This window comes from Balaenoptera physalus, assembly GCF_965194825.1.
Source record: "Balaenoptera physalus genome assembly, chromosome: 4".
Lineage (NCBI taxonomy): Eukaryota > Metazoa > Chordata > Mammalia > Artiodactyla > Balaenopteridae > Balaenoptera > Balaenoptera physalus.
The window spans coordinates 51,020,636-51,044,501 of record NC_138891.1 but is presented as its reverse complement, the minus strand read 5'-3'; the positions used below and the strand labels follow the sequence as shown (position 1 = coordinate 51,044,501).

General features: G+C 42.5%; 1 protein-coding gene across 4 annotated transcripts in view; it reads left to right on the top strand.

Annotated features, from left to right (window-relative positions):
* Positions 1-23,866, top strand: part of TNIK (TRAF2 and NCK interacting kinase) — a 406,211-nt gene that overhangs the window by 315,580 nt on the left and 66,765 nt on the right. For 2 of the 4 annotated variants that reach the window (XM_082458916.1, XM_082458915.1), the window contains exons 13-15: positions 13,580-13,690; positions 14,534-14,620; positions 15,691-15,879. In XM_082458916.1, coding sequence (XP_082315042.1) covers positions 13,580-13,690; positions 14,534-14,620; positions 15,691-15,879 — 387 coding nt within the window. The remainder of the gene's footprint in view (positions 1-13,579; positions 13,691-14,533; positions 14,621-15,690; positions 15,880-23,866) is intronic. The other 2 variants (XM_082458918.1, XM_082458917.1) reach the window with 1 other exon arrangement.

Below are 23,866 nucleotides of genomic sequence, written 5' to 3'. Positions count from 1 at the left end.
AGTCAATGCACAACTTGTTTTACTCTCCATCACAGAGTTAGGGCCCAGGAATCAGGACCTTGAGGTGCTGGGGCACCTACTCTGGTCATCTTTTTAGACCAACCTTGGGCAGAAGATTTGTGGTGATGCTTGATTGTACTCAAGAGTTTTGAAATGATGTTAGTAATTACTATATATATTTTTCAACTTGCTGAGAGCCCTCTTTCTATACCTTCATTGTGGGGAGAGTATCTTTGAGTCACAGAAATGAATCACATTGACCCCAGGAGCACGAACCCGCTCCATGGTAGCAAGTTTTATTCTTCGGAGAATTGTATTCAGTTCTTTAAGCCACCTAGATCTCATTTGGTGCCCTCAAGGCGATCATAACATCATCCAGTTGTAAAAACAACAAGCTCTAGCTGAAAGATATTATACTGCTTTGGTTCTATCACCAGAAAAAGAAAAAGTTAAATACCACCAGTATCTTACTGGCCAGGAATAGTTGAGCACTGACGTACAAGATGAGAGCCTGGAGTCTAAAATTCCCTATAAGCCTCTAGCTGTTTATTGCAAGTGACTGGGGCTTTTAAGGACATTGGGATCAAGTGTTTGTTTAAGTGTATGGTAGAATTAAAACTTTTGTCCTGTTCCTACCCGCAGTCACTTGACAAATTTAGTGGATGCATAGCTCTGCTCTGCGGACAGCCATGCTGGACCCTGGGAATGGTCTGCCCTTGTGAAGACGAGATCTGTGAGGGAGACAGGCATTCAGCAAATAATCACCCAAATAACCATTTTCACCATCATTGCCAGACTGCTGTGGTGGAGAAGAATGGCGCACTAGGGGAGCAGACCGCGGGGGTGGGAGCCTAGGCGGGCGTGGAGGCCCGTCGGTCAGCGTTCAGCTGAAGGCGGTGGGGGGCACGCGTGGATGCTAGGCAGGGAAGCCAAGGCACTGTGTTGCTGGGCTTCGTAAGCCTGGTTAAGGAATTTCATATTTTGTTCTAAGAATAGTGGGAAGTCATTGATATGTTTCAACCAAGGAGATATGATCAGATCTGCTGGGTTTTTTTGTTGTTGTTTTTTGGTTTTTTTTATGTGATCCTTTTTTTCTCACTTTGTATTGGAGTATAGTTGATTTACAATGTTGTGTTAGTTTCAGGTGTACAGCAAAGTGAATCAGTTATACATATACATATTTCCACTCTTTTTTTTTTTTTAGATTCTTTTCCCATATAGGCCATTACAGAGTATTGAGTAGAGTTCCCTGTGCTATACAGCAGGTTCTTATTAGTTATCTATTTTATATATAGTAGTGTGTATATGTCAATCCCAATCTCCCATTTTATCCCTGCCCCCCCCATCCCTTGGTAACCATAAGTTTGTTTTGTACATCCATGACTCTATTTTTGTTTTGTAAATAAGTTCATTTGTGCCCTTTTCTTTAGATTCTACATATAAGCGATATCATATGATATTTGTCTTTCTGTCGGATCTGCGTTTTTGAAATGAAACTTGGGCTGCAGGGAAAGTGGGTGGAAGGAAGCAAGAGTGGTTAAAAGAGACCAGTTAGCCCAGGCCAGAGAGGGTGGTGCTTTAGGTGGATGGTGCTTGGGTGGGGATTGAGGAAAGTGGGCACATTTGAGAGAGATGGAGCCTATAGAACATGCAGGATGCGGTGGTTGATCAGATGTCTTCCATGAAGGAGCGCAGGTGGTCACAGAATGTTCTCCGATGTCAGGCTGGAGCGTCCAGGTGCAGGACCAGGTTTGCGAGCAGGAGGATAAGATCACTTTGGAATGTAGTGAGTTAAAGATGCCTGTGAGGCAGCCAGTGGTGAAGCCAAGGATGCAGTTGGATTATATAGTTAGAGCCAGAGAAGAGGGCTTGAGAATGGGAAGAAAAATGGGAATTACTGGTTTATGGTCATGGAAGTAGACATCGAGAGGTGGAGAGTCTAGGAGCTAGACTCTCTGAGAACTCGAGTAGGGGAGGAGAAGCAAGCAGAGAAGACTAATAAGGACGTAGGAGAGTTTAATGTTGTTGCAGAGAAAACTGCATATTCAAGCGGACCATGGAGTTACAGGACCAGCTCTGCAGAACGCTGCCCAAAGGAGTAAGCCAACAGCAGCCCTTCGTTTCAGTGACAAAGAAGACATTGGAAAGGTAGTTTTAGTGTAGTACTCTCTAGAAATGTATCCATTTCGTCTCTGCTTTGGAGAGAAGGAAGCAACCTGCTCGGGAAGTCAGAAGGTCTAGATCTGAGGGCCACCGTGCACCACCTGCCTGCCTGGGCGGCTCCCTAAGTCTCCCCAGAGCCCCGCTTCCTAAGCTCTACGAGGAGGCTTCTAAGAAAGCTTGTTCCCACCACCAAAGTTGTTCTGAGGATTAACCAGGAAAATGGATGTGAAAGACCTGGCTTTGTCAACCGCCAAGAGCTAGACAGATCTCACTTTCAACTGACTTGTCAATTCCAGGTTAAACATGACTAATGGGCCCCACTTGTGCTTCAGTTTGGAGAACTTTTCATAATTACATGCTCATACATTGTGGTCAGCTTTGCTCACATCATCTCTCAGTATTCACTTTCACTCAGGGTGACCAGGCCAGTTTCACAGAAGCTGTGGCAGCTGGAGCCCAAATGCAGAAAAGCCACTGGTGGGTATGGTTACTCTTTGGGACCTAAGTAGCTTCTCCCAGGTGCTTTCAGACCAAAAAGGGGAAAAAGGGGATCAAGGGGAAACTGCAGAAGAGTCAATGAGCAACAGAGCATTTGGGGAAATTCTGTTGAGAGTAGTATTTTGGCTGACGTTATCTTCCTTATTAGATGTAAGTTCTTTAACTTTCCTGTGCCTCAGTTTCCTCGTCTGTAAAACCAGAAATAATAGTAGCATTTACCTCCCAGGGCTATTGTAAGGATTAAATGAGTCGATTCATAGAAAGCCTTAGAATAGCAGCAGCACTTAGAACATGCTCAGTAAATATTAGTTGTTAGTATTGTTGGAGCGGGTGCCTTTGGCTGAAGTCCGAGGTATAATTTCCAAAAGTTTACTCTTTTACATGTGACAGTAAAACCTTCTTGAATTTATTAAAATAAATGTACCAACAGGTAAACTTTTATTCATACCTTGGGAAGAATATTTGTTTATAATACTAGTAGGGATTTGGTTATGTCATCAAGAGAAAAAAAAATATATCCAGTTTTTAAGTGGCTGGCTAGCAGATTAGTGTAGGGGCAAAGCACACCGGCTTTGAAGCTGCGGAGACCAAGGCTTAATCCTAGCTACGTGACCTAGGGCAAATTACTTGCCCTCTCTGACCCTCAGCTTCCTCATATACACAATCAAGATACTGTTTACTTGGCAGAATTGTTGTAGGGTAAATGTAGTCATAGGTACAGAAGGCTTGGCACAGTGCCTGACAGAAGAACAGACTGACATTGGTGGGTGAATATTTTATTGTTATTTTGCAACTGGTGATTTCAAAGTTGTTAGGTTTTTTGTTTTGTTTTAAGGGTTTTCTGAATAGATGGCATCTCCCATTGCCTGTCTTCCTTCATTCGCTAATGTACCTTCCCTGTTTACTTTTCCATCCCTTTTTGAGGGCTCTTCTCTGAGAGCCCTCTTGTTCTTGTCTTGCTGGGGTCTGCATCTACTGTCAACATAGCTAGCAGTCCTGGCCTTCCAGCACAGGGCGGCAGCCCATTCTTCATCCTTCTGGATGCACCTCATCTTACAGGATCAGCTGCCACCTTGGAAGGTCTCCTCCTCCCAGCCAAGCCTCAGAGGACCCTCCCCTGGGGAAACTCTGCTTTTTGATGGATGCTCTCATCAGTATTTGTCTTGTTGTCACTTCCCACACTGTGTAATTATGATCCCATCGTCGCCACCAGTGGCTGCATCAAGTCTCACCTGCTACCAGCATCTAAACAAAACCCCTAAGAAGGTAGAGCTCTTGTGATGCCTGAAGAGTAAGCTTCTGGGCACCTGGGACACAGCACCTTGGGAGTGACCCTTTCTCCAGGAAGGTAGAAACAAGACAGTCAAGGGTACAGTAGGAGATTGCCTAGGTTTGAATCCTGGCTCTGCCACTTACTACCTTTGTGATCTTGGGCAAGACATGACTTCTCTATGCCTCCGTTTGCTCATTTATAACATGGGAGAGTAACAGTTTCCAGGATTAAATGTTTCTACATCCAAAGCACTTAGAACAGTACCTGGCACCAAGTACCTGAATAATCAAGAAAAGAGCTGCCCATGAGGGGAATAGCGTTCTTTCCCATCATCCGCCTGCTGTGGCTGCTCAGTCATTTCTTTTCCAGGTGAGCGCTCACAGCTGACTGCAGCCTGAGCAGGCAGGAGACAGGGGATGCTGCGTTCCCACCCACAGGCCACACTCCCAGGCCCTCAGCCGGAAGAAAACACCGTGAACAAGAATAACTCTCCCATTTCAGGGCCTGGAGTGTTAATTCATCGGCACTGCTGAGAAGCGGCCTTTAATTCACTTAATCATTAACTGTAGGCATCCTAATGAGTCCTGCGAGCAGCAGCCGCTGGTTGGGGGCAGAGCAGCTCTTTCTTCCTGGGTGCTGTTAGCAGCGGCACGAAGATTGAACGCTTACTAGCTGGGCTTTTTTTTTTTTTTTTAAATAACATCTTTATTGGAGTATAATTGCTTTACAATGGTGTGTTAGTTTCTACTCTATAACAAAGTGAATCAGCTATACATATACATATATCCCCATATCTCCTCCCTATCCCACCCCTCTAGGTGGTCACAAAGCACCAAGCTGATCTCCCTGTGCTAGCTGGAGTTTTGCTCTGTTATTTCAATAACTGAACAGAGATTATGAAACAGATGGGAGCCAGGCTGGCAAAGTGGATGCTCACTTTCCGGGGCAGGGCCTGCCCACGGCCTCTGGCGAGGTCCGCGTCAGGCACGCGTGTAATTCACACACGTGCTTCAAGAGGTCGTGTGGTTTGCATGGATGTATGGAACCCTGCTTCCCAGTGGATCCCAGAAAGGTTCCCTGTTCTAACTTACCTGCCATGCTTGCAGGAGTCTGGCTGTGTCCGCTTGGTCACCTGGGTCCTGTGATGGGAGGGGCTTCCTGCCCAGGTGAGGAGGTTGGGCTGAAATTCCTGTACTGCAGCCTAAAATGCTACTGATATTTGAAATCCTTTTGCTCAGACCCCTTTCTACACTTCCAAGGAATGGGAAGGATAGGCTAGTATTTTATATTTATAGCATTTCATACTGGAAGAAAAAAAAAAAAAAAACCAGCATTAGGCAGTTTCTGGCCCTGGGTGTATCTAGGGCAGCTTAGGTGGATGACAGGGGTTGCTTTAAGTGACAGTGAGGAATGGGCATTACAACTGCCTTCAGTTGTCCGGGGTCTTCATGGAATCTCTTTTATTACATCCAGTCTGCATCTCTTATGTTACACCATCATTATTCTTAGCTGTTCCCAACCATAGAACTATGACAACAAAATAGTTTCACAGAAAATACTATTTCGCATGACATTTAAATCAAATTGCTTTCATTTCACTCTTGTTTTCTTCAGTCAATGAGCGGTTTCATGGAATCATAGAGGTTGAGGAACATAAGAGACCTCAAAAGTGGTCTAAGCCAGTTCTTCTCTCAAAGCAAGAATCCCTTTGACAATACTCCTCAGTCATTTAACCTGTTTAACATATTATCTCTGCTTATACTCTTAGAGGCTTGAGGCAGCCTATTCTATTTTTGAACAACTCCTACTGTTAGAAAATGTATCCTGTTATTGATTCACGTCCTTGTGCTATCCCTGCATTAATACAAATTACACCAAACAAAACTAAAATGCCTTCCACCTAAGCCCCAGAAATGGTTGAAGACAATGATAGTGTTCTTGCCCAAATGTCACCAGTTCCTGCAACCTTGCTATATATGATGTAATTTAGCATCTTCACCATCATCCCAGATGTGCGGGAGTGGTCCTCTCTGTAGACATTGTATTAATAAACTGGTTTATAATGGGCTTGTTTTCATAGGACTCAATGTGAAAATCTCATATTAAGTCTTCATGACGATGGCAGAAGGAATTTGAGAGTTACATCTGCACTTGACTTTTACACTAACCTACAGAGTCATAGGTGCTCAGGATGTCCATTGGGCCATCTTGCTCCTCTATATGATACCCAGGAAAACCCGCCATTCTCCCCAGGGAGACTGCAGCTCAGAGGTAAGCTCATTAATAATCACACTGACTAACATCCAAAGAAGAGGCAGGACCAGAATTCTTCATGAAGCCTCCTCGCAGCTCAGCCTGTTTAGAACTTTCTTTCCCTGTGCTACCTGCATAAAGACTAGCTTGGCCCACATGTACTCAGACAGTGCTTAGCCTTGGGGCTGCCTAGTGATCAAGAGTTGGCTAGGGAGCTCAAAAGAAGAGTCTCATTTAAGCTGTTAATTTTCCAGGAAAGCTCTGAACGGGTGGGTTGGATGGTTTATCTTTAATAGTGTAAAGTACGTGTAAAAAGAAAAGAATGAGGTATATCTAGCTGGTCTAGTTTTCTCGGTGGTTCTCTGATTACTGTTTCTGTGAGGAAAAGACAGGTAACAAAGTGAAGGTAGAGGGGAAAATGGCCACTTGAAAAAGCATTAATAAAACATCCTTCACTTTGTATATATAGACGTCTCAGCCATAGATGTCTTTCAAATCCATAGAGGCAGCATGGCAAGAGCCAGATGCAGAGTATCGTTCTGGCTTTGCACTTACCAACCCAGTGAAGTTGGGCAAGATACTGGCCTGTGTGTGCCTCGGTTTCCTTATCTGTCAAGTGGGGATAATGATGGCAGTGCATGCCTAAAGGGTTGTGATAAGAACTAAATGAGTTACTGTGAGCAAAGGGCTTAGGACAGTGCCTGGCATCATAGGAGGCACTACCCAACTGTTTGTTCTTATCATGAATAATTATTATTCATTTCTGTGATTCTGATTACTTTGTAGTGAATTCAGAGGTGCCAGACTGCTTCACCATCATTCTCATTCTCGTCCTCCCTATAAAAAAAAAGGCTTGGAATCCCAGTGTTAGTTGCAAGGAATGATGCCCTTGCCCTGCAGTGGGTGGTGTGAAATGGTCTTTCCAAAGCTGGAACTTTCACAGATGTTAAAATGGGCAAATGGGGTACCCAGAAGCTTAAATGCCTCTTGTCACAAGTATAGCTCCTGCAAAGCTTATACAGAACAGTCCTATTTAAGTGAGGGGGCATGTGTGCTGTGCGGTCGATTCGAGGGACCATGCTGGGGCCTTTCATTTCGAATGTCTTTGAACAGAGAGAGCCCCTGTGTCAAGGGGAAGGTTTGAGGTACTTCCCAAGGAGCCTGGCTTGATCCTGCACTGGCTGCTGTGCTGTCCTCTGGAGGCCCGCTCTGATCTTCCACAGTCAGTGGGGTCTCCTCTCACCACTTCCAGGTGGTCACCCAGGATGAAGAGAAGCAGAGCTCTCCAAGAGCACGCCAGAATTCTGCTTCACTTCCCTTCTCATTCTGAATTGTCAGTCGATTTTTGCTTTGAGATGTAACATATTCTTGCTTAGACTCTTAGAATGAACAGACTTGTAAGATCACCTAATCTTCCCCCTCATTGAAGGTTTGGGTTAAGGTGACTCATTCAAGGTCATACAACATTCACTCATTCATTAAACAAGTATTTATTGAGACTGTGTGGTATGGTCTGCAGTGTTTGTATCAGTGGCAGAGCAGGACTGGAATCTAGTCCTACTATTTCTGATCCAGTGTTCTGTCCCTCAGGTCCTGTGGCCTCTCATACCTACTCCCCTCCCCCAGTGATATGTCACTTTGCAGCTGTGGGATATTAATTCTCAAATGTGAATGTTACCTTTGAGTCTGTATAATAGGAAACACAATGTGTGTAAAAGATAGGAGGGCCCAAAACCTTTACACAAAGGCAACTAGCCTTGTTTTCCCCCAAATCTATCAGAATGTTGTAAGAGTCAAACTCAAATTCAACCTGAACATTCAGCAGGTAGAAAAAAGCAGCAGACTATCTTATCTGGATTGGATACCTCTCTAATTGATAGAATACTCTGCCAGGCACTGGGGACTCGGGGGATAGTAGGGCACAGAGTACTCCACCATTTTCCAGCCGTGTGACATGGAACAGTATATTTCTCTGAGCTTCAATTTGCTTATCTGTAAAATGGGAATGATAGCAATAAACTTCAGAGTCACATTGTGGAATTTAATGAACTGAAGCATGTAAATCACCCAGCCCAGCAAATACCTGGCGCACATAGACAGTGCCTGTTAGGATGATTTGTATTCATTCCATGATTTCCCTCAACTTGTTATGTGGCCACTGACAAGGAATTGAACCCTCCTGAAAGTCTTTAAATGAGGGAAATAAAGAAAATGACATTTGCATCACCCAACAGGGCTAATGTGAGGCTCCAATTAGAATAATATAGAATGAAATACTTCTTTTGGTTAAAAAAAAAAAACAGAAAAATAAAAAAAGAACACCATACACGAAGATTACAACCCTGTGCTTTTTCAAAAGATCCTGTATCCTTAGAATGATGGGTGAGCTGTACTTAGCCATATTTGCTCTGGTCCGTGGTACAGAGTTTTAGATTAGATAGGAGATTGGGCTACACTTCCCTATAGGTCCCAGCCAGTTCTAGACATGTTACTGCAGTTCAGTTTAACCACCTCTCCAACGAGAGGGTGTGGTAGCATCAGAGCAAATTGATCCCCACTTCTGGGAAAATGACATTAACCACACGCTCAGGTGGTGACAGACACAGAGGTGGCATCTTCATGAGTTTAAAGAACCAAATGACAAGTCTACAGTTTCTCGTTTATCTCCGTTTTGATCTTCCCAGGGGAGATTTTGAAGTTTCAAAAGACATGGAGGGCCAAGCTATTGTTTGCCTGTGTATACCCTTCTTTATGACTTTTTTTCATTCCAAAAAGATGCTTTAAGGTGGCTTACAAAGATTAATGCAGAAACTAAAAAATAAAATAAACAAGAAAAATAAAGTAGAAAGGAACAATAAAGTTGAAGAGAAAAGCAAGATGAAGCCAGGGTAGGGTCAGTTCATAGAACACCTGTACAACGTGGTGTCTGGGTGCCAGAGGTGGGCCTCCGTCTGACTCTGAAAGTCTTAGCAGCTAAGGAAAGAGGCAGACTTGAATGGGTCAAGATTCACATTGTCCAGATTAGAGTAGACCCATTGCTTGGGCAAGCTTTCCGAGATCATTGAAAACCCGTGCACTCGCCTGGGAGTGGTTGAATAGTGCTAGGAATAACGTCTGAGTTATTTATATGAATAAACTCAGCACTTCTTAGCTTTTTTCCACTCTTCTCATAATACTGTAAAATGCAATTCATATTCTAACAGGTCATCAAAGTCACTTCTACGAGGCCAGAGCACCTTGGTGCAGTACACACCTTTCTACTGGTTAAACTTAATCCAAGAAGAACATTTAAAGGAATCAAAGGAAAGAAAGAGCAACTCCATGGCCTTTGTGGAGAACACCCATGTGTATTATTTCTCACAACTTTAATGCAATTTGCATAGTTAAGGGCTAAGATAATATGCTCTTGAAGAGCTGGGGCACCCACTGGGGAAGATAAAAACTGTCCTAAAAGAATCATTCTTTAGGAACACCAGTAGAAGGCAAAGGGACAAAAAGACCCCTATGATCTACTCCCTAGATCAAGGCAACAATGATTTTAGCCTGGAAAAGTTTCAGAGTAGGGATTATCAGTCATTCCCAACCAGAAAAAAAATTAAGAAACTTGTAAGAACCTACTGAATGTCTAGTTTTATGTGCTGTAATTTTTGGAGATGGCTCCAAGAAGATGTGGATGAAAATACACTTCTAGGCAGTTCAGTATATTCGGGGCGGTGGGGTGGGGAGTCCCTGCTGAGAGTTTAGAGTAGTTGGTTTAAGCTATTCTTTTGTGACAGAACCACTGTCATCTTTATGCATAACTCAGTGACATTCAGAAATTTTTTTTGAAACTTCTTTCGGTAATTATTTGTGAGTTTTATCTTATTTTATTTATTTATTTATGCATTTATTTTTTTGGCCGCTCTGCGCAGCATGTGGGATCTTAGTTCCCCGACCAGGGATCGAACCCGTGCCCCCAGCGTTGGAAGCTTGGAGTCCTAACCACTGGACTGCCAGGGAAGTTCCTTAAAAAAATTTTTATTTCTTCCCTTTTCTACTCCGTCCAGCTTAGACTCCTATTCCCTTATTTTCTTTTCCTGCCTTTCTCTAAGATGGAAAATAAATCCCATGCCAGTGCCAATCGTGGGTGGCTCTCTTTTTAGAAAAACATTCCAAGCCTTGTCTATGCTCAGCATAAAAGAATATTCTGGGCCGGGAGGGCGTCAAAGGGTGAAGGGGTGGTCTGAGGTTCTGCGAGCCTTTCTCCTCTTCTCTTGCTGCCCCATCTATAGTATATAAAACAACAAACATCAGTGCTATCAGGCCCTTTATGGGATATAGTGGGAGGTAAAAACCAGAATAGAGCAGAGACCCTGCCCACGATCTAGATTGCAGAGTAGATGAGACATTTCAAATAACCATAACATAAGGCATGGTGTGCTATAAGCACTGATAGGAAGGGAAAGCACCGCCCCCCCAAAAAAATTAAGATGGTACTGAATTGTCTGCTTTTGCCGCAAGTTTCTTATTCGGTTCAATTGAACAAAATCTCTGCACCTGCCAGGTGCCAGGCCCCCCGTGAGGGGCTGGTGGGTCCAGTGGGGGTCAAGCGCAGGCCTTGCTCTCAGATTGCTACTTCTAGCAAGAGTCATCAGAGCTTTGTAAAGGTGTCTGCTTGAGGCCAGGGACTTGGTCTTTCTCTGACATGTTTTGATATGTCCCCTCAAACAGTCCCACAGCCAGGAGGAGAGAGAGCAAAGAATTTTCCTGGAAAGGTGATTAACATTGAGGCACAGCAGCTAGAAATTGGCAAGGTGCCTTCCGCAAGGTTGGGGAAGTGATTTATTTTTCCAGCCTCACCGCAGGAACCAAGGCCCTGGCAGATGCCGCCATGCCTTAGCAGCAGCTGATCCAGATGAGATCATTATTAATTATTAGTCACTTTAGAGTGTCTTTTTCAGAAACTACAGAGTTCTTGGGAAGCCCAGACTCTCCTGAGTTGCAATCAATACTATGTACACCTTGCACAGGGACCTGAGTGGCCTGTAATTATAAAACAGTATTGATTCCTGGAAAGGGGGTTGAAAATGTACAAATCCTTCACATAAAAATCAGCTAAATCTTCAAAAGCCTTGATTATATTTTTTCCTCAAGAAAGAGACTGATGGTGGGAGTAAAAAACTTGAAATGTTAGCTAAATTAGGGCTGTTTCCTGCCAGGAGCCAGATCTGTACACATAATTATTTTATTCTCTGTGCTGGCATTGATTCCCTTTGGTTGAGTTTTGGAAATATCTCTGTTTTGGGTCTGTAATCCAAATTATTCAGTCAGTTCCTATGATGATGTTTTCTACTCGCATCTTCCTGTATTATTTTTCTGTAAAACAAATAATCACATGTCTGGAACTTGACTCATCCCTGCCCCCCAGCACACCCCTCATTCCCATCCCTGAACTTGTATATCACACCACCTGCCATGCTCCTGGGCCAGAAACTTCACTCACCACTCACCCTCACACACCCCATAGTCACCAAATTCTGCCCGTTTTATTTTTGGCCTAATTCTAATTTCTGCTTCTAAGTTGGCGTCCACTACAGTCCTGTTGGAATGACTGGAAATCCGGACAGTTTTTAGTTTTTCTTCCTTTTGGCTGCGTCTCAGCAGCAATTACGAACATGGATTCTCCAGCTGCCTTTGCTTAGCGCATGGGTGCCCTGTCATTTTCTGTCTGGATCCGTAGAACGGCCTCACATTGCATCTTCAGCTTCTAATCCTGCCCATCCCGTGGCGGGTAGGAGCCCCCTTGAAAATGCAGGTTTGGTCATGGCGTTTGATGGCATATAGTCTTCCAGCGGCTCCCCATTGCCTACAATCTAAGATGCACAAACAATTCTTGATCTGGAAGTGATAGACATTGAGTTTCAAAAGATGCACTTTATCTCCCAAGCCTCAGAGACTGTTGGAAGAGAGCAGGTCTATAGGATTGCAGGCACCAGCCACATCTGGAAGACCACCTCATTCGTGGACTTCTTTGGCACTTTGACTATCTGTGGTTGGTTTAGCTGGGCTTGGGACAGAGAGTTTTTGTACTAGAAAGCTGTTTCCCAGGTTTTATAGAGCTAACTTCTCAGTGAGATACAGTCACAATCCATTTTATTTTGGATACCTCCTGCTTCCAAAGCAAGGCAGTGAAGTGCTGCTGAGACTGTTACAGGGGAACGGACCCTCTGATCGGCCCCTCCAAACCTTGTATTTGAGGGAGAAGAAATCCTAATGCCAGTACGGGGCTCCAACACAAAGGGCCTGCAATATTTCTCAAAAGAGGCACTCCTGGCCTGTGGTATGGGGAAACACTTTGTAACGTATGAGTGTCCCAGGATTGGGGAATGGTACCATCCCTACCTAGGAAACCTTGGCTCCTGTCACTACTCCTAAGGTGTTCTCCTTACTGAGAATATAATGAAGAACTGGGTTAATTATGATCTGTCACTCCTGTTGCCTCTTCATCTTCTGTATTGATTGAGTTCAGACTGGAGTCACATTGCCTGTGTTTGAAATCAAGCTCCACCACTTAACTGAGTATGACCTTGAATGTGGGCATGACCTCGGACAACTACTTAATCTCTCTGTGCCTCTGTTTTCTCATTTAAAATAGGAGATAGTAGTATTAATAATATCTACCTGAAAAGATTTTTGTGCAGATGAAATAGGATAAAGCATGAAAGGTGCTTGCCGTGATGTCCACTTTCAGAGGCATAATGATTGTATGAGATGATGATGGCTCCTGAGCTTAACATCGTACTTGAGTGACAAGTTGAAATCGACACTTAAAAGTGACTGCCCCAGAAAAGAAAGGCAGCAGGGTCTATCAGAAAGTGGAGTGACCAGGTGGGAGTCAGTAGATTCTGTTTTGCCCACAGTCACAGTTACTGTGTAGCCTTGAACATGTCACTTCCCTTCTCCGGTGCTTGCTTTCTTGATCTATGATACATTTGCCCTACGTGGTGTCAAAAAGACTGAATGGCATGAGCATTGTGAATGTGCTTTAAAGCCTGTAGCATCTCACAAACAGTTTGATGGTATATAATAAGTAACTGATTATACATCGGTGTTCTACCTACCCCTGATTTGAAAACCCTCCTCAGCCAACTGGGAGGACGCATTGAATGGGAACTTCTTGGGAGACGCATAAACCCGGGGAGCCCACCTTGCGTGGTAGACACTGAATTGCTCTCTAGCAGCCCATCCTGGCCAATGCGTCCCCCCGATGGCACAGGCGAGGAGCCCTCAGGCAGGCAGGCAGGCATCTCGTGAAGAGCTCACATCCCCGGTCCTGCAGCTCTCCCTGCCGGCTTCCCAACACCCTTCGCCGCTGCGCGTTCCCTTCATGGCTGTCTGCTTGTCGCCCCACAGCAACAAAGGCGAGAGAAGGAGCTGCGGAAGCAGCAGGAGAGGGAGCAGCGGCGGCACTACGAAGAGCAGATGCGCCGGGAGGAGGAGAGGAGACGCGCGGAGCACGAGCAGGTACCGCTGCAGCCCCGCCGACGGCCCCGCGCGGACGGCAGCACCAGCCGCCTCTGGGCTGTGGGTCGCCTTCTCTTAGGTCTGCTCAGGTGAAGCAGGTTTTTACTCTTTTGCAAGCAACTATTCTCACCTATTCAAGAAGTCAAATGCACAACCTTGGCAAAGGCCACTCATTCAACCTGGCTTCCTCCCCAGGCCGAAGTCCCCCGACGCACCTGGATCTCGTGATTTTCCCAACCCTGGGCATCTACTCTGAAAGTAGCACTGAAGCGTGATAAGCAAGCCAAGTGCTCCTCTTTCATCGCTTCAGAAGAGCTTTTCTACTCAGGCAACTCTGGTCTCCGTGACTTGGAGCCATCGATGCAGGCGCCTTTCTCTCTTTGTTAGAATCACATTCTGACAGTGCAGTGAAACTGCAAGATGGTTCCATTACAGAGGCAGTGCATGATGGCATTCAACCATTATTTTACCCCTGCTGCTTGCACAGGAGCCTCTGAACTTTATAGCGTTGTTAATTTCAGGTAACCCCTAAAGAGGGAACCTGTCACGAAAAGTTTTGAAATATAGCTCGGTTCTCCAAACCAAAGAGTAACAGCAAAGCACTGAGCCATCTCAATCCGCTGCAGTTGCAGGTAGAGGGCTTGTACTTTTGACTGCATTGAAACGCTTTTGCTTCGGTGCGGGGTACCTTTCCTGTTTAGTGAGGAGGTGTCTGGGTATTTTTTCCCCTCCTTCCTTCCACACTTCACTTGGCAGTTCTTGTCACCTTTGAAATTACCGGTTCTTTTTCTCTCTCTCTTTCTCGTTGTGTTCCTCTGAATTCTCTGCCACCTACCTCTCCAGGAGTACATCAGGCGACAGTTAGAGGAAGAGCAGAGACAGTTAGAGATCTTGCAGCAGCAGCTACTGCATGAACAAGCTCTACTTCTGGTAATGGGAAAGCCAAGCCAGCTGACCTGCTCTGTGTTCATCGCGCGCGCGCGTGTGTGTGTGTGTGTGTGTGTGTGTGGTCTCCTCTAACATGCCAGTCAGGAAGGAGGGGATCCTCCAAGCCTCAAGGACCTGGAAAATCTCCTAAAACTTAATTCGTTTCCTGACCCAGTGTGCTGAGTCAATATGTTTAATATACTTGTTATGCATTCTTTATTAACTCCAGCTATTTGTGAAACTTTAACATGAATCCAGCCTTATTATAAGTTCAGACTGTTTTTGAGACCCACTGTGTTTACTGCAGAGTAATGTTTGAGGTCATTTGCAACATGCTGGAATACAATCACAGCAAAGTGCCCCTCTTCCATAAGAACCCACTCAGCTCTGTAGTCATATTTCATTTGCAGACTATTAGTTTTGCCCTTACGATGGGAACATTTTGTGTTCCCTGCTCAGGAGGCCTCCACTTGAAGTACTTTTTATTATTATTATTGCACTGCTCTCCAAATGAGCTTCTTGGTGTATCTTTTTTTTTTAACTGAACTTTTTATTCAGTGGCATTGTGATATTTTTTTAGCCTGTACATGGTTTTTGCTGATGGTTTCGTTGGTCCAAGTTTTGTTAAACAAAAGATGATTTAGGCAGTATCTTTAGGTACTTATTTCGTTTTGTACTTAATTGTACATGTTTGAATGATTTAATTACTAAACCAGGAAGTGGACGGCTCCTTATAGGGGTTGTGTGTTGACCATCCAAATGTCCTCATTATTGCCACTTTCTTGGTTACAAGTCATCAAGGGCAAGTCACTTTGCAAAGGGTGGTATTCTGTAGGGGTTGCCACTAAAACAATAGTGTTTTCATTAAATGCCACATTCTGTGCAGACGCTAACCCAAGGCTGTAGTTTATCTCTATGGCACATCCTGATGTCCTCTTGTGGTTCTGTTGGTATTGAGGTCCTTTGTTATTTATCATCTCTTTTGGTTCCATTGCATGCTTCACTGGTACTGGCCAGTGGTTTCCGTATGGTGATTTAGCCTTTTCTTTGTTCTCCTTTCCTGATCTGTACAGGAATATAAGCGCAAACAGTTGGAAGAACAGAGACAAGCAGAAAGACTACAGAGACAGCTAAAGCAAGAGAGAGACTACTTGGTTTCCCTTCAGCATCAGCGGCAGGAGCAGAGGCCTGTGGAGAAGAAGCCACTGTACCATTACAAAGAAGGGATGAGTCCTAGTGAGAAACCAGCGTGGGCCAAGGAGGTAAGTCAGCAAGCAAGTACAGCCTGTACCTGTGCTGTATTGGGGAAATTGGCCATAATGAGTTTCTCCAGTAGAAATAGAGAGTTAAACTAGTGCTACAAAGTTGGAAAATAATTCATTATGAGACACACATGCTTTGCTTTGGGAAGAACTGTAACATTATTTCTCTACCTTAATCCATTTGTTCTTCTTTTTGTAAGTAACAACAGGAAGTAGAAAATCCTTTTCCTAATTGGAATCTAATTGAGTTTGTGGCAGGAGGATTTTTAGTGACTTTTGCATGGAAGAATATGACTTAAGACTTAAGGAATTCTAGGTAGGATCATTTCCTATCCATACGTAGACCCTAAAAGTGATCATTAGTATTGTCACTAACATTCCATGTTCTGTGGTAGCAGTGAACACACAGTTGGACCCAGACTTGTGATTGTGGTTCACTTACTGGGTCAGAGGTCATTTATATTTCTTTTGCAAATACTTTCAAAGTAATGGTCCTTCATTTGCTCAACTACTAGACTAAGAAAGAATTTTCAGGAACTTGACTCTGTGATGAGCTATTTAAAAATCTCATTAAAAATTATTTGAATAGTAGGGAAAAAGAGGGTGGTAACCAAATGAGTAAGGCAAACAAACAAAATAATAACTCTCGCCAAGATCAACAATCCTTCTAGGAAGTCGCTGTGTCATCTCATATGCCTGACACCCTGGTTTTCAGTTCTGTCATTAATGTGGCAACTAATGATTTCCTTTATTTTCTTGTGAGCATAACTAGTCATTTGAAAGGGTGATTTATATTACTCTGCATTTTCTTCTAGTGTCTTCAGATATTTATAGCTAGAGCTTATTTCAAGTTATCTAGACTACAATATTACCAGAACCCGATTTCTTACGTAAGATCCTATTTGTATAATTTTTAATTTTCTGCTCTATCTTACGTACGTATAGAAAATGCTTGAAATTATGTTGTCCTAATGTTAATAATGGCTGTTTATTGGAAGTAGACACTATAGAGTTTTTTTCTTTAAACTTTTTAATACTTTTATGTATTATGTTTTATGTGTTTATGTTTAAATCCTTTATAATGATTTTGTACTATTTTTACAAAACTAATAACTTTTAAAACTTAAAAACTAAATCTGTAGAGAAAAGTCATTCAGTGCCAAGAACGTTTTTGATCACTTTCCCTTAGAGTCTATGAGTGCGATTTGTATTTACCTACGTCTGTAACAACTGCCTCTTTCTCCCAGGTCAGTAATTCAATTTTGTGATCCTACTCCCGGGTACAGCACCAACCCCTTAATAACCCACCTGTTCTTCCAGCTAAGCACAATCACTATGCTGTTAAACAGCAGCTGATGTGGTTCCTGGCTAGCAGAGATGTGTCACCTTCCTCCACTGCTAAACCATTCTTTAGCCACATCAAGCTGAAACCCTCAGCTAAGCCAGACTCACAGCTCATGATCATGGCAGGTATTGAGAGGCTGAAAAACTAGCCTCTCCTAAGCTAATGCCAGTAGCACGTGCAGAAATTAATGATTCCAGATCAAGACCCCTGTTTGAGCATCACTCATGGAAGAAAGATGGACCAGCTTATCCTATTAGACTTGGTCTTGAAGAGCAACTGAAGCCGCAGAGAGCCTCAAGGACCACAGTGAGATCAACAAAGCGATCTCGCTCCCAAAGATGTAGCCCAACTCGAAAGTCAGGACTTAAGGTCATTTGTGTGTCCTCTCCCAGCATCTCCAAAGTGATGAGCCCCCAGTTGTCCATTACAGCAAGTAAGGAGGGCCTTAGAGACTCATGTGTACCTCGGGGCAGGAGGGGCATGAATTCATGCATCCATACAAGTACCTCGACTCCTCTAAGAAGTGCTGCATCACTAAATGACCTCTCTTTGATGCATGACCACCTGACCTTCAGTGCTCCCAGCTCCAAGCATGAGTTTAGGAAAGGAACACCAACAGATTCCATTGGAGAAGACCATGATGCCTTGCAAAGCACACCAGAATTTCTTCTGTCCCTTGTGCAGCTCCCTCATGCACAAATGTACCAGAAAAGGGGGGGAAACAGAAAGCAGTTGCCGCTTCCTTCTTTCCACCCCTACCCAGCATGTTTTGATTTGAACTTAAACATTTTGACTTCATTATTTTCTAATTACTATTTGTCCTCATCATTAAATTTCCTGGCCTGTCCTCTCTCTTCAGAACTAATTCACAGTTCCCAAGCTTTCAGAAGCCATGCCGTTCCTGGGGACAAATCTTTGCAGATATCATCAGGGCAGTTTTGTAGACCTCCTAATTCCCCTGTGCTTCTCGGCCAGGCTCCTAGCAGTAAAGGAAACATAGCCAGTGGGAGTGCAGACAGCATGACTGTGTCATCAAGCACACCCGATGTGAGGTTCCCGGGCCATCCTAGGTCTGGGCCACCTCTGGTGGGTGACGTCTTCCAAGGTCCCTGGCTTCCTGACAGCTGGAGTTCTTCCTTTGGGCTTCATGGACTTTTAGACATGTGGGAACATTCTTTTAGGATTTTAGATTTAATCCTATCCTCCTGGGTGTGTTTAACATAATCCAGCTTCCAACTAACCACCTATCTATTCATGAAACAGCTCCCAAGTCTTAGAGTGGGTATTCCTATTTTAGAAGAAAGATGAAACATTTAGATGATAGAATGAGTGACAGTGCTAAATTGGGAATTGGAGCAACTGGTATACAAATAAGTACAAATAGTTGTCTGCTTTAGTTTAATTCATCATTTTTTTAACACCCACTTCTTAAAATGGGAATAAAAATGAGTGTGAAAATCCTTATTTTCCTGAACTCTCAATGCTTCTAATCAACAATGTATGAACTTTTCTTCTAGAGCTTTATTTACAGGTTTCTTTTCTTATAGTAGGAGGTAGGTGGGGTTGAAAGTAGCCAGACAGTGAAATACATTTCAAGACTTTAGATATGGACAGAATTTCTAGCTCAGCAGTATCTTAATTATCAACCAATAAAAAGAACCTGGGTTCTTTTTTTGGAAGTAGAATAAAAGGTACCATTTTCTTTTTCAAAGGCATCCTCTGCGAGGATATAAATTTGAAAATATCCCCACCAGGGTTGGGTAGGCAGCAGCTATACCATGGTCTCCTGTGGTAGAAGGTCCGGGCTTTTTTGCTCCATATGCTGTTGAAGACACCACCTGGTCATCTTCCACCCACAGCAGCCTCTTCTGTAATCTGCTCCCATAATTGTTTTCTAACTCAGCTCTAAACCTTCTCATCAGGGTGGCTTTTCCTTCTTTGATTACTTTTCCATCCACTTACTTTTCCTTATTTCCAATCGACCTTTTTTTTCATTAGCAGTGTAATATTGTTATAATGTTTCATCCTCCGTGTTTTTGTTGCTTCATTTTGTAAAACATAAATCATCACATTTCTCATTTCCTTTCTTATTAATCTGTCGGATGTAGTAAGAACAAATGAAAATACTTGGTTATTGGCAAATCTTGAGCTCTTCTCTCTCTCCTTTTACTGAGTATTCTAGTTGTCCTAAATGTTACATTGACTTTGATTTTCAGATTTCAGCCAGAAAGGAACATTAATGTCTCCATTAAAAGGAGGAGTGGGGGGCATTCTCACCCCTTTCAAATTCTCTGCCGTTTCTAGATTGGAATGGAAGTCAGATTTGTTTTGTGAAAACATCAATATGATACTCTGTTAAACATCAGCAAAATTTGAAGGTTTTTTTTTTCCCACTGGCACTTTTTGAAAGATGGATATTCCTTTTCTTATAATGCCCTTTCTTTATAATGGTACAGATTCCTGTTTCTTATAATGGCATGAGATTGTCTCGGCCTGGCAATAATTTTTTTTTTATTTTCACCAGCACACAGCAGTGACAGAATGCTCTGTCTACATAGAGTGTTGCATGAGACGGTATTTTAATTTTTTTTTAACACTTCATCATGTTCTTTCTCTCTGATGCATGCCAGTCATCTGGCCATGGTTTTATTTGGCAAATGATGGGCCAAGATGTCTCTTTATATCCCATCAGCCCATTGGACTTTGAAATCCTTGTACATAAGAACTCTTCTCCACTTATTTTCTCTGCTCTACACTGATGGTTTTTTTCTTTTTATATGAATTATTTTATATATGAGGTCCCATATTACTATTTAGAGAGTTTATGGCTTTTTTCCCATCTTTCCTCAGTTTCTACTTATCTCTCTTAAGATTTAGCATGAGAGAGACCTGACAGGAAATAGGAAAGAGCTTGTTTGGGTTCAAGCTCTTCCACTTATGGTCTTTGTGACCCGGAAGTCTCATAGGCTTCCTGAGGTGCAGCCTCCCCATCTGCACTTCCTGTCTCAAGATTGGGAGGCTCCTGGGCAACCATGTATGTGAATGTGCCATTGAAACTGTAGGCGCTGTACAAATGCAAATGAAATACACGATTCAACATATTTCTATTTTGCTCCCAAGGCCATTGTTGCCCACAAGGAATAAGTGTTTTGCCTCTCTTGTTTCTGGTTGGGATTTCACATGAGCAGTTCATATGCATCTCCCATCTCTTCCACTTACCTCTCCCCGGTGATAGATACACACCTTTTTAATTTCCCATCTCAGCTTGCCAAAGATTTGCCTCATTACTTTTAATTTATGTGCTCCATTCACACGAGGATCTGTACTTTTCTGTGCAATCATTGGTTAGGAGTAGATCTTGGAAAAGTAGTCCAGGCCCTTATCTTTAGACAAGATTACATTTTAAGCATTCCCTATGAATGAGAGCCTCCGCTTTCCTCAAAGGTGCCCTAGAGAAGGGATAGCAGCGGTCTTACTCAGCAACCATCTGCCCATGTGGTTTTGCCAAAAGACAGCGTGACTCAACTCTTCATGTGCCCAGTGAGTGCAGGGTCAGAGTACCTAACGAGGACTTAAAAATCATTGGACTTCTTTCTCTTCCTGCCAGTAAAGACAAAAATCAAATTGTTTTGTCCAGTTGGGGAAAAAATATTCCCATACGATTGTGTTCAATTCACCACATATTAGCTGTTAAGGCGGGCCTTCTAAGAGCTTCGTAAACCCCACGGGCCCTACAGTCATATAGAGTATTATTAAAATGCACCCATATGACATAGTAAATATATTCTGTTGTCAACATTTTAAAAATTACTTCTATAATTTTGTTTTGAAATTCTCTCTCAGCAGCTATCATTCATTATTGTTAAGTGAGACATTGGAAGCTATAAATTGTTTTCAAATGTATAAAACAATTTAAAAGTTGACATTGGTATAATGTTTACACTTATACATGTTTCAATGTATTTTTATTTATTTTGAAATTTTTTCACATCCTGTAATTAACATGTTTCTTTTCAGGTCATCTGTATTCATGCAACTTTTATATATCTCAAAGGCCTTAGACATCACTCTTTTAGTACCCAGTGAATAACACAGTCCTGCCTGGAGCAGAATTTTATTTCTGAGACCACAGTTATTTTTTCTTTCTCCCCGTAATGCTGTAATAAATAGTATAGCATTTCTGTGGAGGTTATCCAAAGCTCTCCAAAGTTATTTTAGTTTTGATGTTAAAATGATCCTTTTAATAAGAAAAAAACCTGATTCTATAGTAAAATTGATCAGTCTCTCCTAATGTTGTTCTCTGTATTTATTGATAATCCCGCCAAGTGTGAAATCCTTTGTTATAAATGTCCTGTTGTTATGGTCTAGCACCTTGACACTGTTTATCTGATGCTACTAGAACACTCTTTTTTGGTGGTACTTAAGATATTTTACAACTTCTTGGCAACAGGAGGTTGGAGCAAAGGCTCAGCTAATAGATTTTTTTTTTTAGTATCATGAAAGGCAGACTGAAACATATCTTGATTGTAAGCCAGTTTTTAATCACAATACATTCTTAATCTGGGGGAAAACACCTTCATTTTTGTCTCACTCCCTGTTCAGTCAGTAGACATAAGATGTGATGAATCAGGAGACAGGCCTTTGCCCAGTAGCAAAATAAGCAGAAGGGCCAGCTTCCCCTCTGTCCATTTAAAACTGTTATTTGAATGTTTAATTTGATATATTTGCTCCAATACCCTTTGGTGCAAATGCAATAGACAGCATCATCTTCCTAAAGACTTCAGGACAAGATTTTCTTGAGACAAAGTAGCCTGATGCCTCATTGTTACACCTGTCACATAGATTTTCAAATTTCTTTGGACAAACTCCAACCCAGGAAATTTCACCACATTGGACTTATCCTGAAATAATCTGCTGAGTATAACAATAGATTATTCACACCATATATTTTATGATGGCACAAACTGAAACATAGTAATGGTAGGATTTAGTATTAAACTAACTTAGAGAAGGCATAGGAAATGTTACTAGAGGTACATTAGTGATAGCTACACGTGACTGATCAAACCCATTAACTGCCTGTGAAAATTAGCACCCCACTTTGTGCCCCATTCATTTCTAACAACAGCTTTAGGGCCCGTGTGGCCCATGGTCCTATTAGAGACAAAGGTGCTGCCTTTACTGGAGCCTTGTTACTGGCAGTTGCCAAAAAAATTCTTTACCTCAAATATAATTTCTTTGTTCAAGACGGAGTCTTGGGGGACAGACTTTTAGACTTATTTTTAATGTGCTGTTTCTGAATGTGGGTTTAAAACAGTCTGAGGATATTTTGCAGCTAAGAAAACAATAATAGCAAGTACTCTTCACTCCCTTATAATATTTGGTTCCTAAATATCAGGTAATAAGTGGCTATAGTTTGGATAGTCAGGTATTTATCTGAAAATGAGTCCAAACCTCTTGGATTCCTGACCTCAGACAGCAATGGTTTGGATGGTGAGAGTTCAGATAGTGAGGGGTACTTATACATGTGATTTATCTATTTAATGATCTTCCCTGGAAATAAGAAAATGGTTGATATTTGACTAATTCCAGTCGTCTGGAAATAGTCACCTTCTTTTCAAAGAGTCTAGTATTTGGAAAAGCAATACATTGCATGTCTTGGTCTCAGTTTATCTGTGGTTGTCTTTGCAGGACTTTCTCTTCTTTGTGGTCTTATCTCAAGTCAGGCTTTGTTATTTCCTTTTGCTCAATGCAATAATAGCCCATTATTGCTGATGTAATACTTTGCACACATACACATACACAAAGTATACATGTTCTGGTTTATATTCCTGGCTTTTTGCAGCTAATCTTATTTGGTATGTGGTAAGCTTCTGGGACGTGGAATTTCAAAACCAAAGTCAACTAGATACCAATTGTATGTACCCTGCACAGCCACGGTCAGGGAAGAGGTGTTCAAATTACCACTAAGTAGAGGCAAGAGGGTGGTTTTCTACACTATGGCACATCTTAACATGTTAACATGTTTGTAGTTGATTTGAGAGTTTTTTGGGTTTTTTTTTTTTGAGTTTTAAAAACAGACTTATTTTGTGTATGAGACTGAGTCTGCCTCTAGGAAGATTCAAAATAAGGTAGGGAGGATGGGAAAGAATAGCTCTTTTGAATTTTCCTTTCAAATCAGGAAGTAAAATGAATAAAAAAGCTCTTAGCTGTGACATACAAATATGTCTTGAGGACCTGCACGTGGGTTCCATGACAGGCTCTTGCAACACAAAGATAGTGAGTCGGCAGAAGAGAGTTACGGGTCATCAGGGTGGGGTGCATTGCCCCCGTGAATTTGGAAATTACAACTGTCAAATTGACCCTAAAGAAATAAAGGGCAGGACAAGGTGGACCTGGAAGAAACGTGCTAGACCTCTTAAAGCTGTCGAAGATTTTAAATCATGTCTTGCAGTGTACATTTTGTTTATCTAAAATTTCCTTTAATTTGTCCTCTGCCACAGTCTGTCTGCAGCAAATAAGTTACCAAAGGTAACTTTTACCTGTAAAGAGAGCCTTCCCTGTAAAGCACTTCTGATCAGTTATCCCCTCTGGGCTGAGAGAGACTCTGCAGAAAGGGAATGACAAGGAAATGAAGTGTCC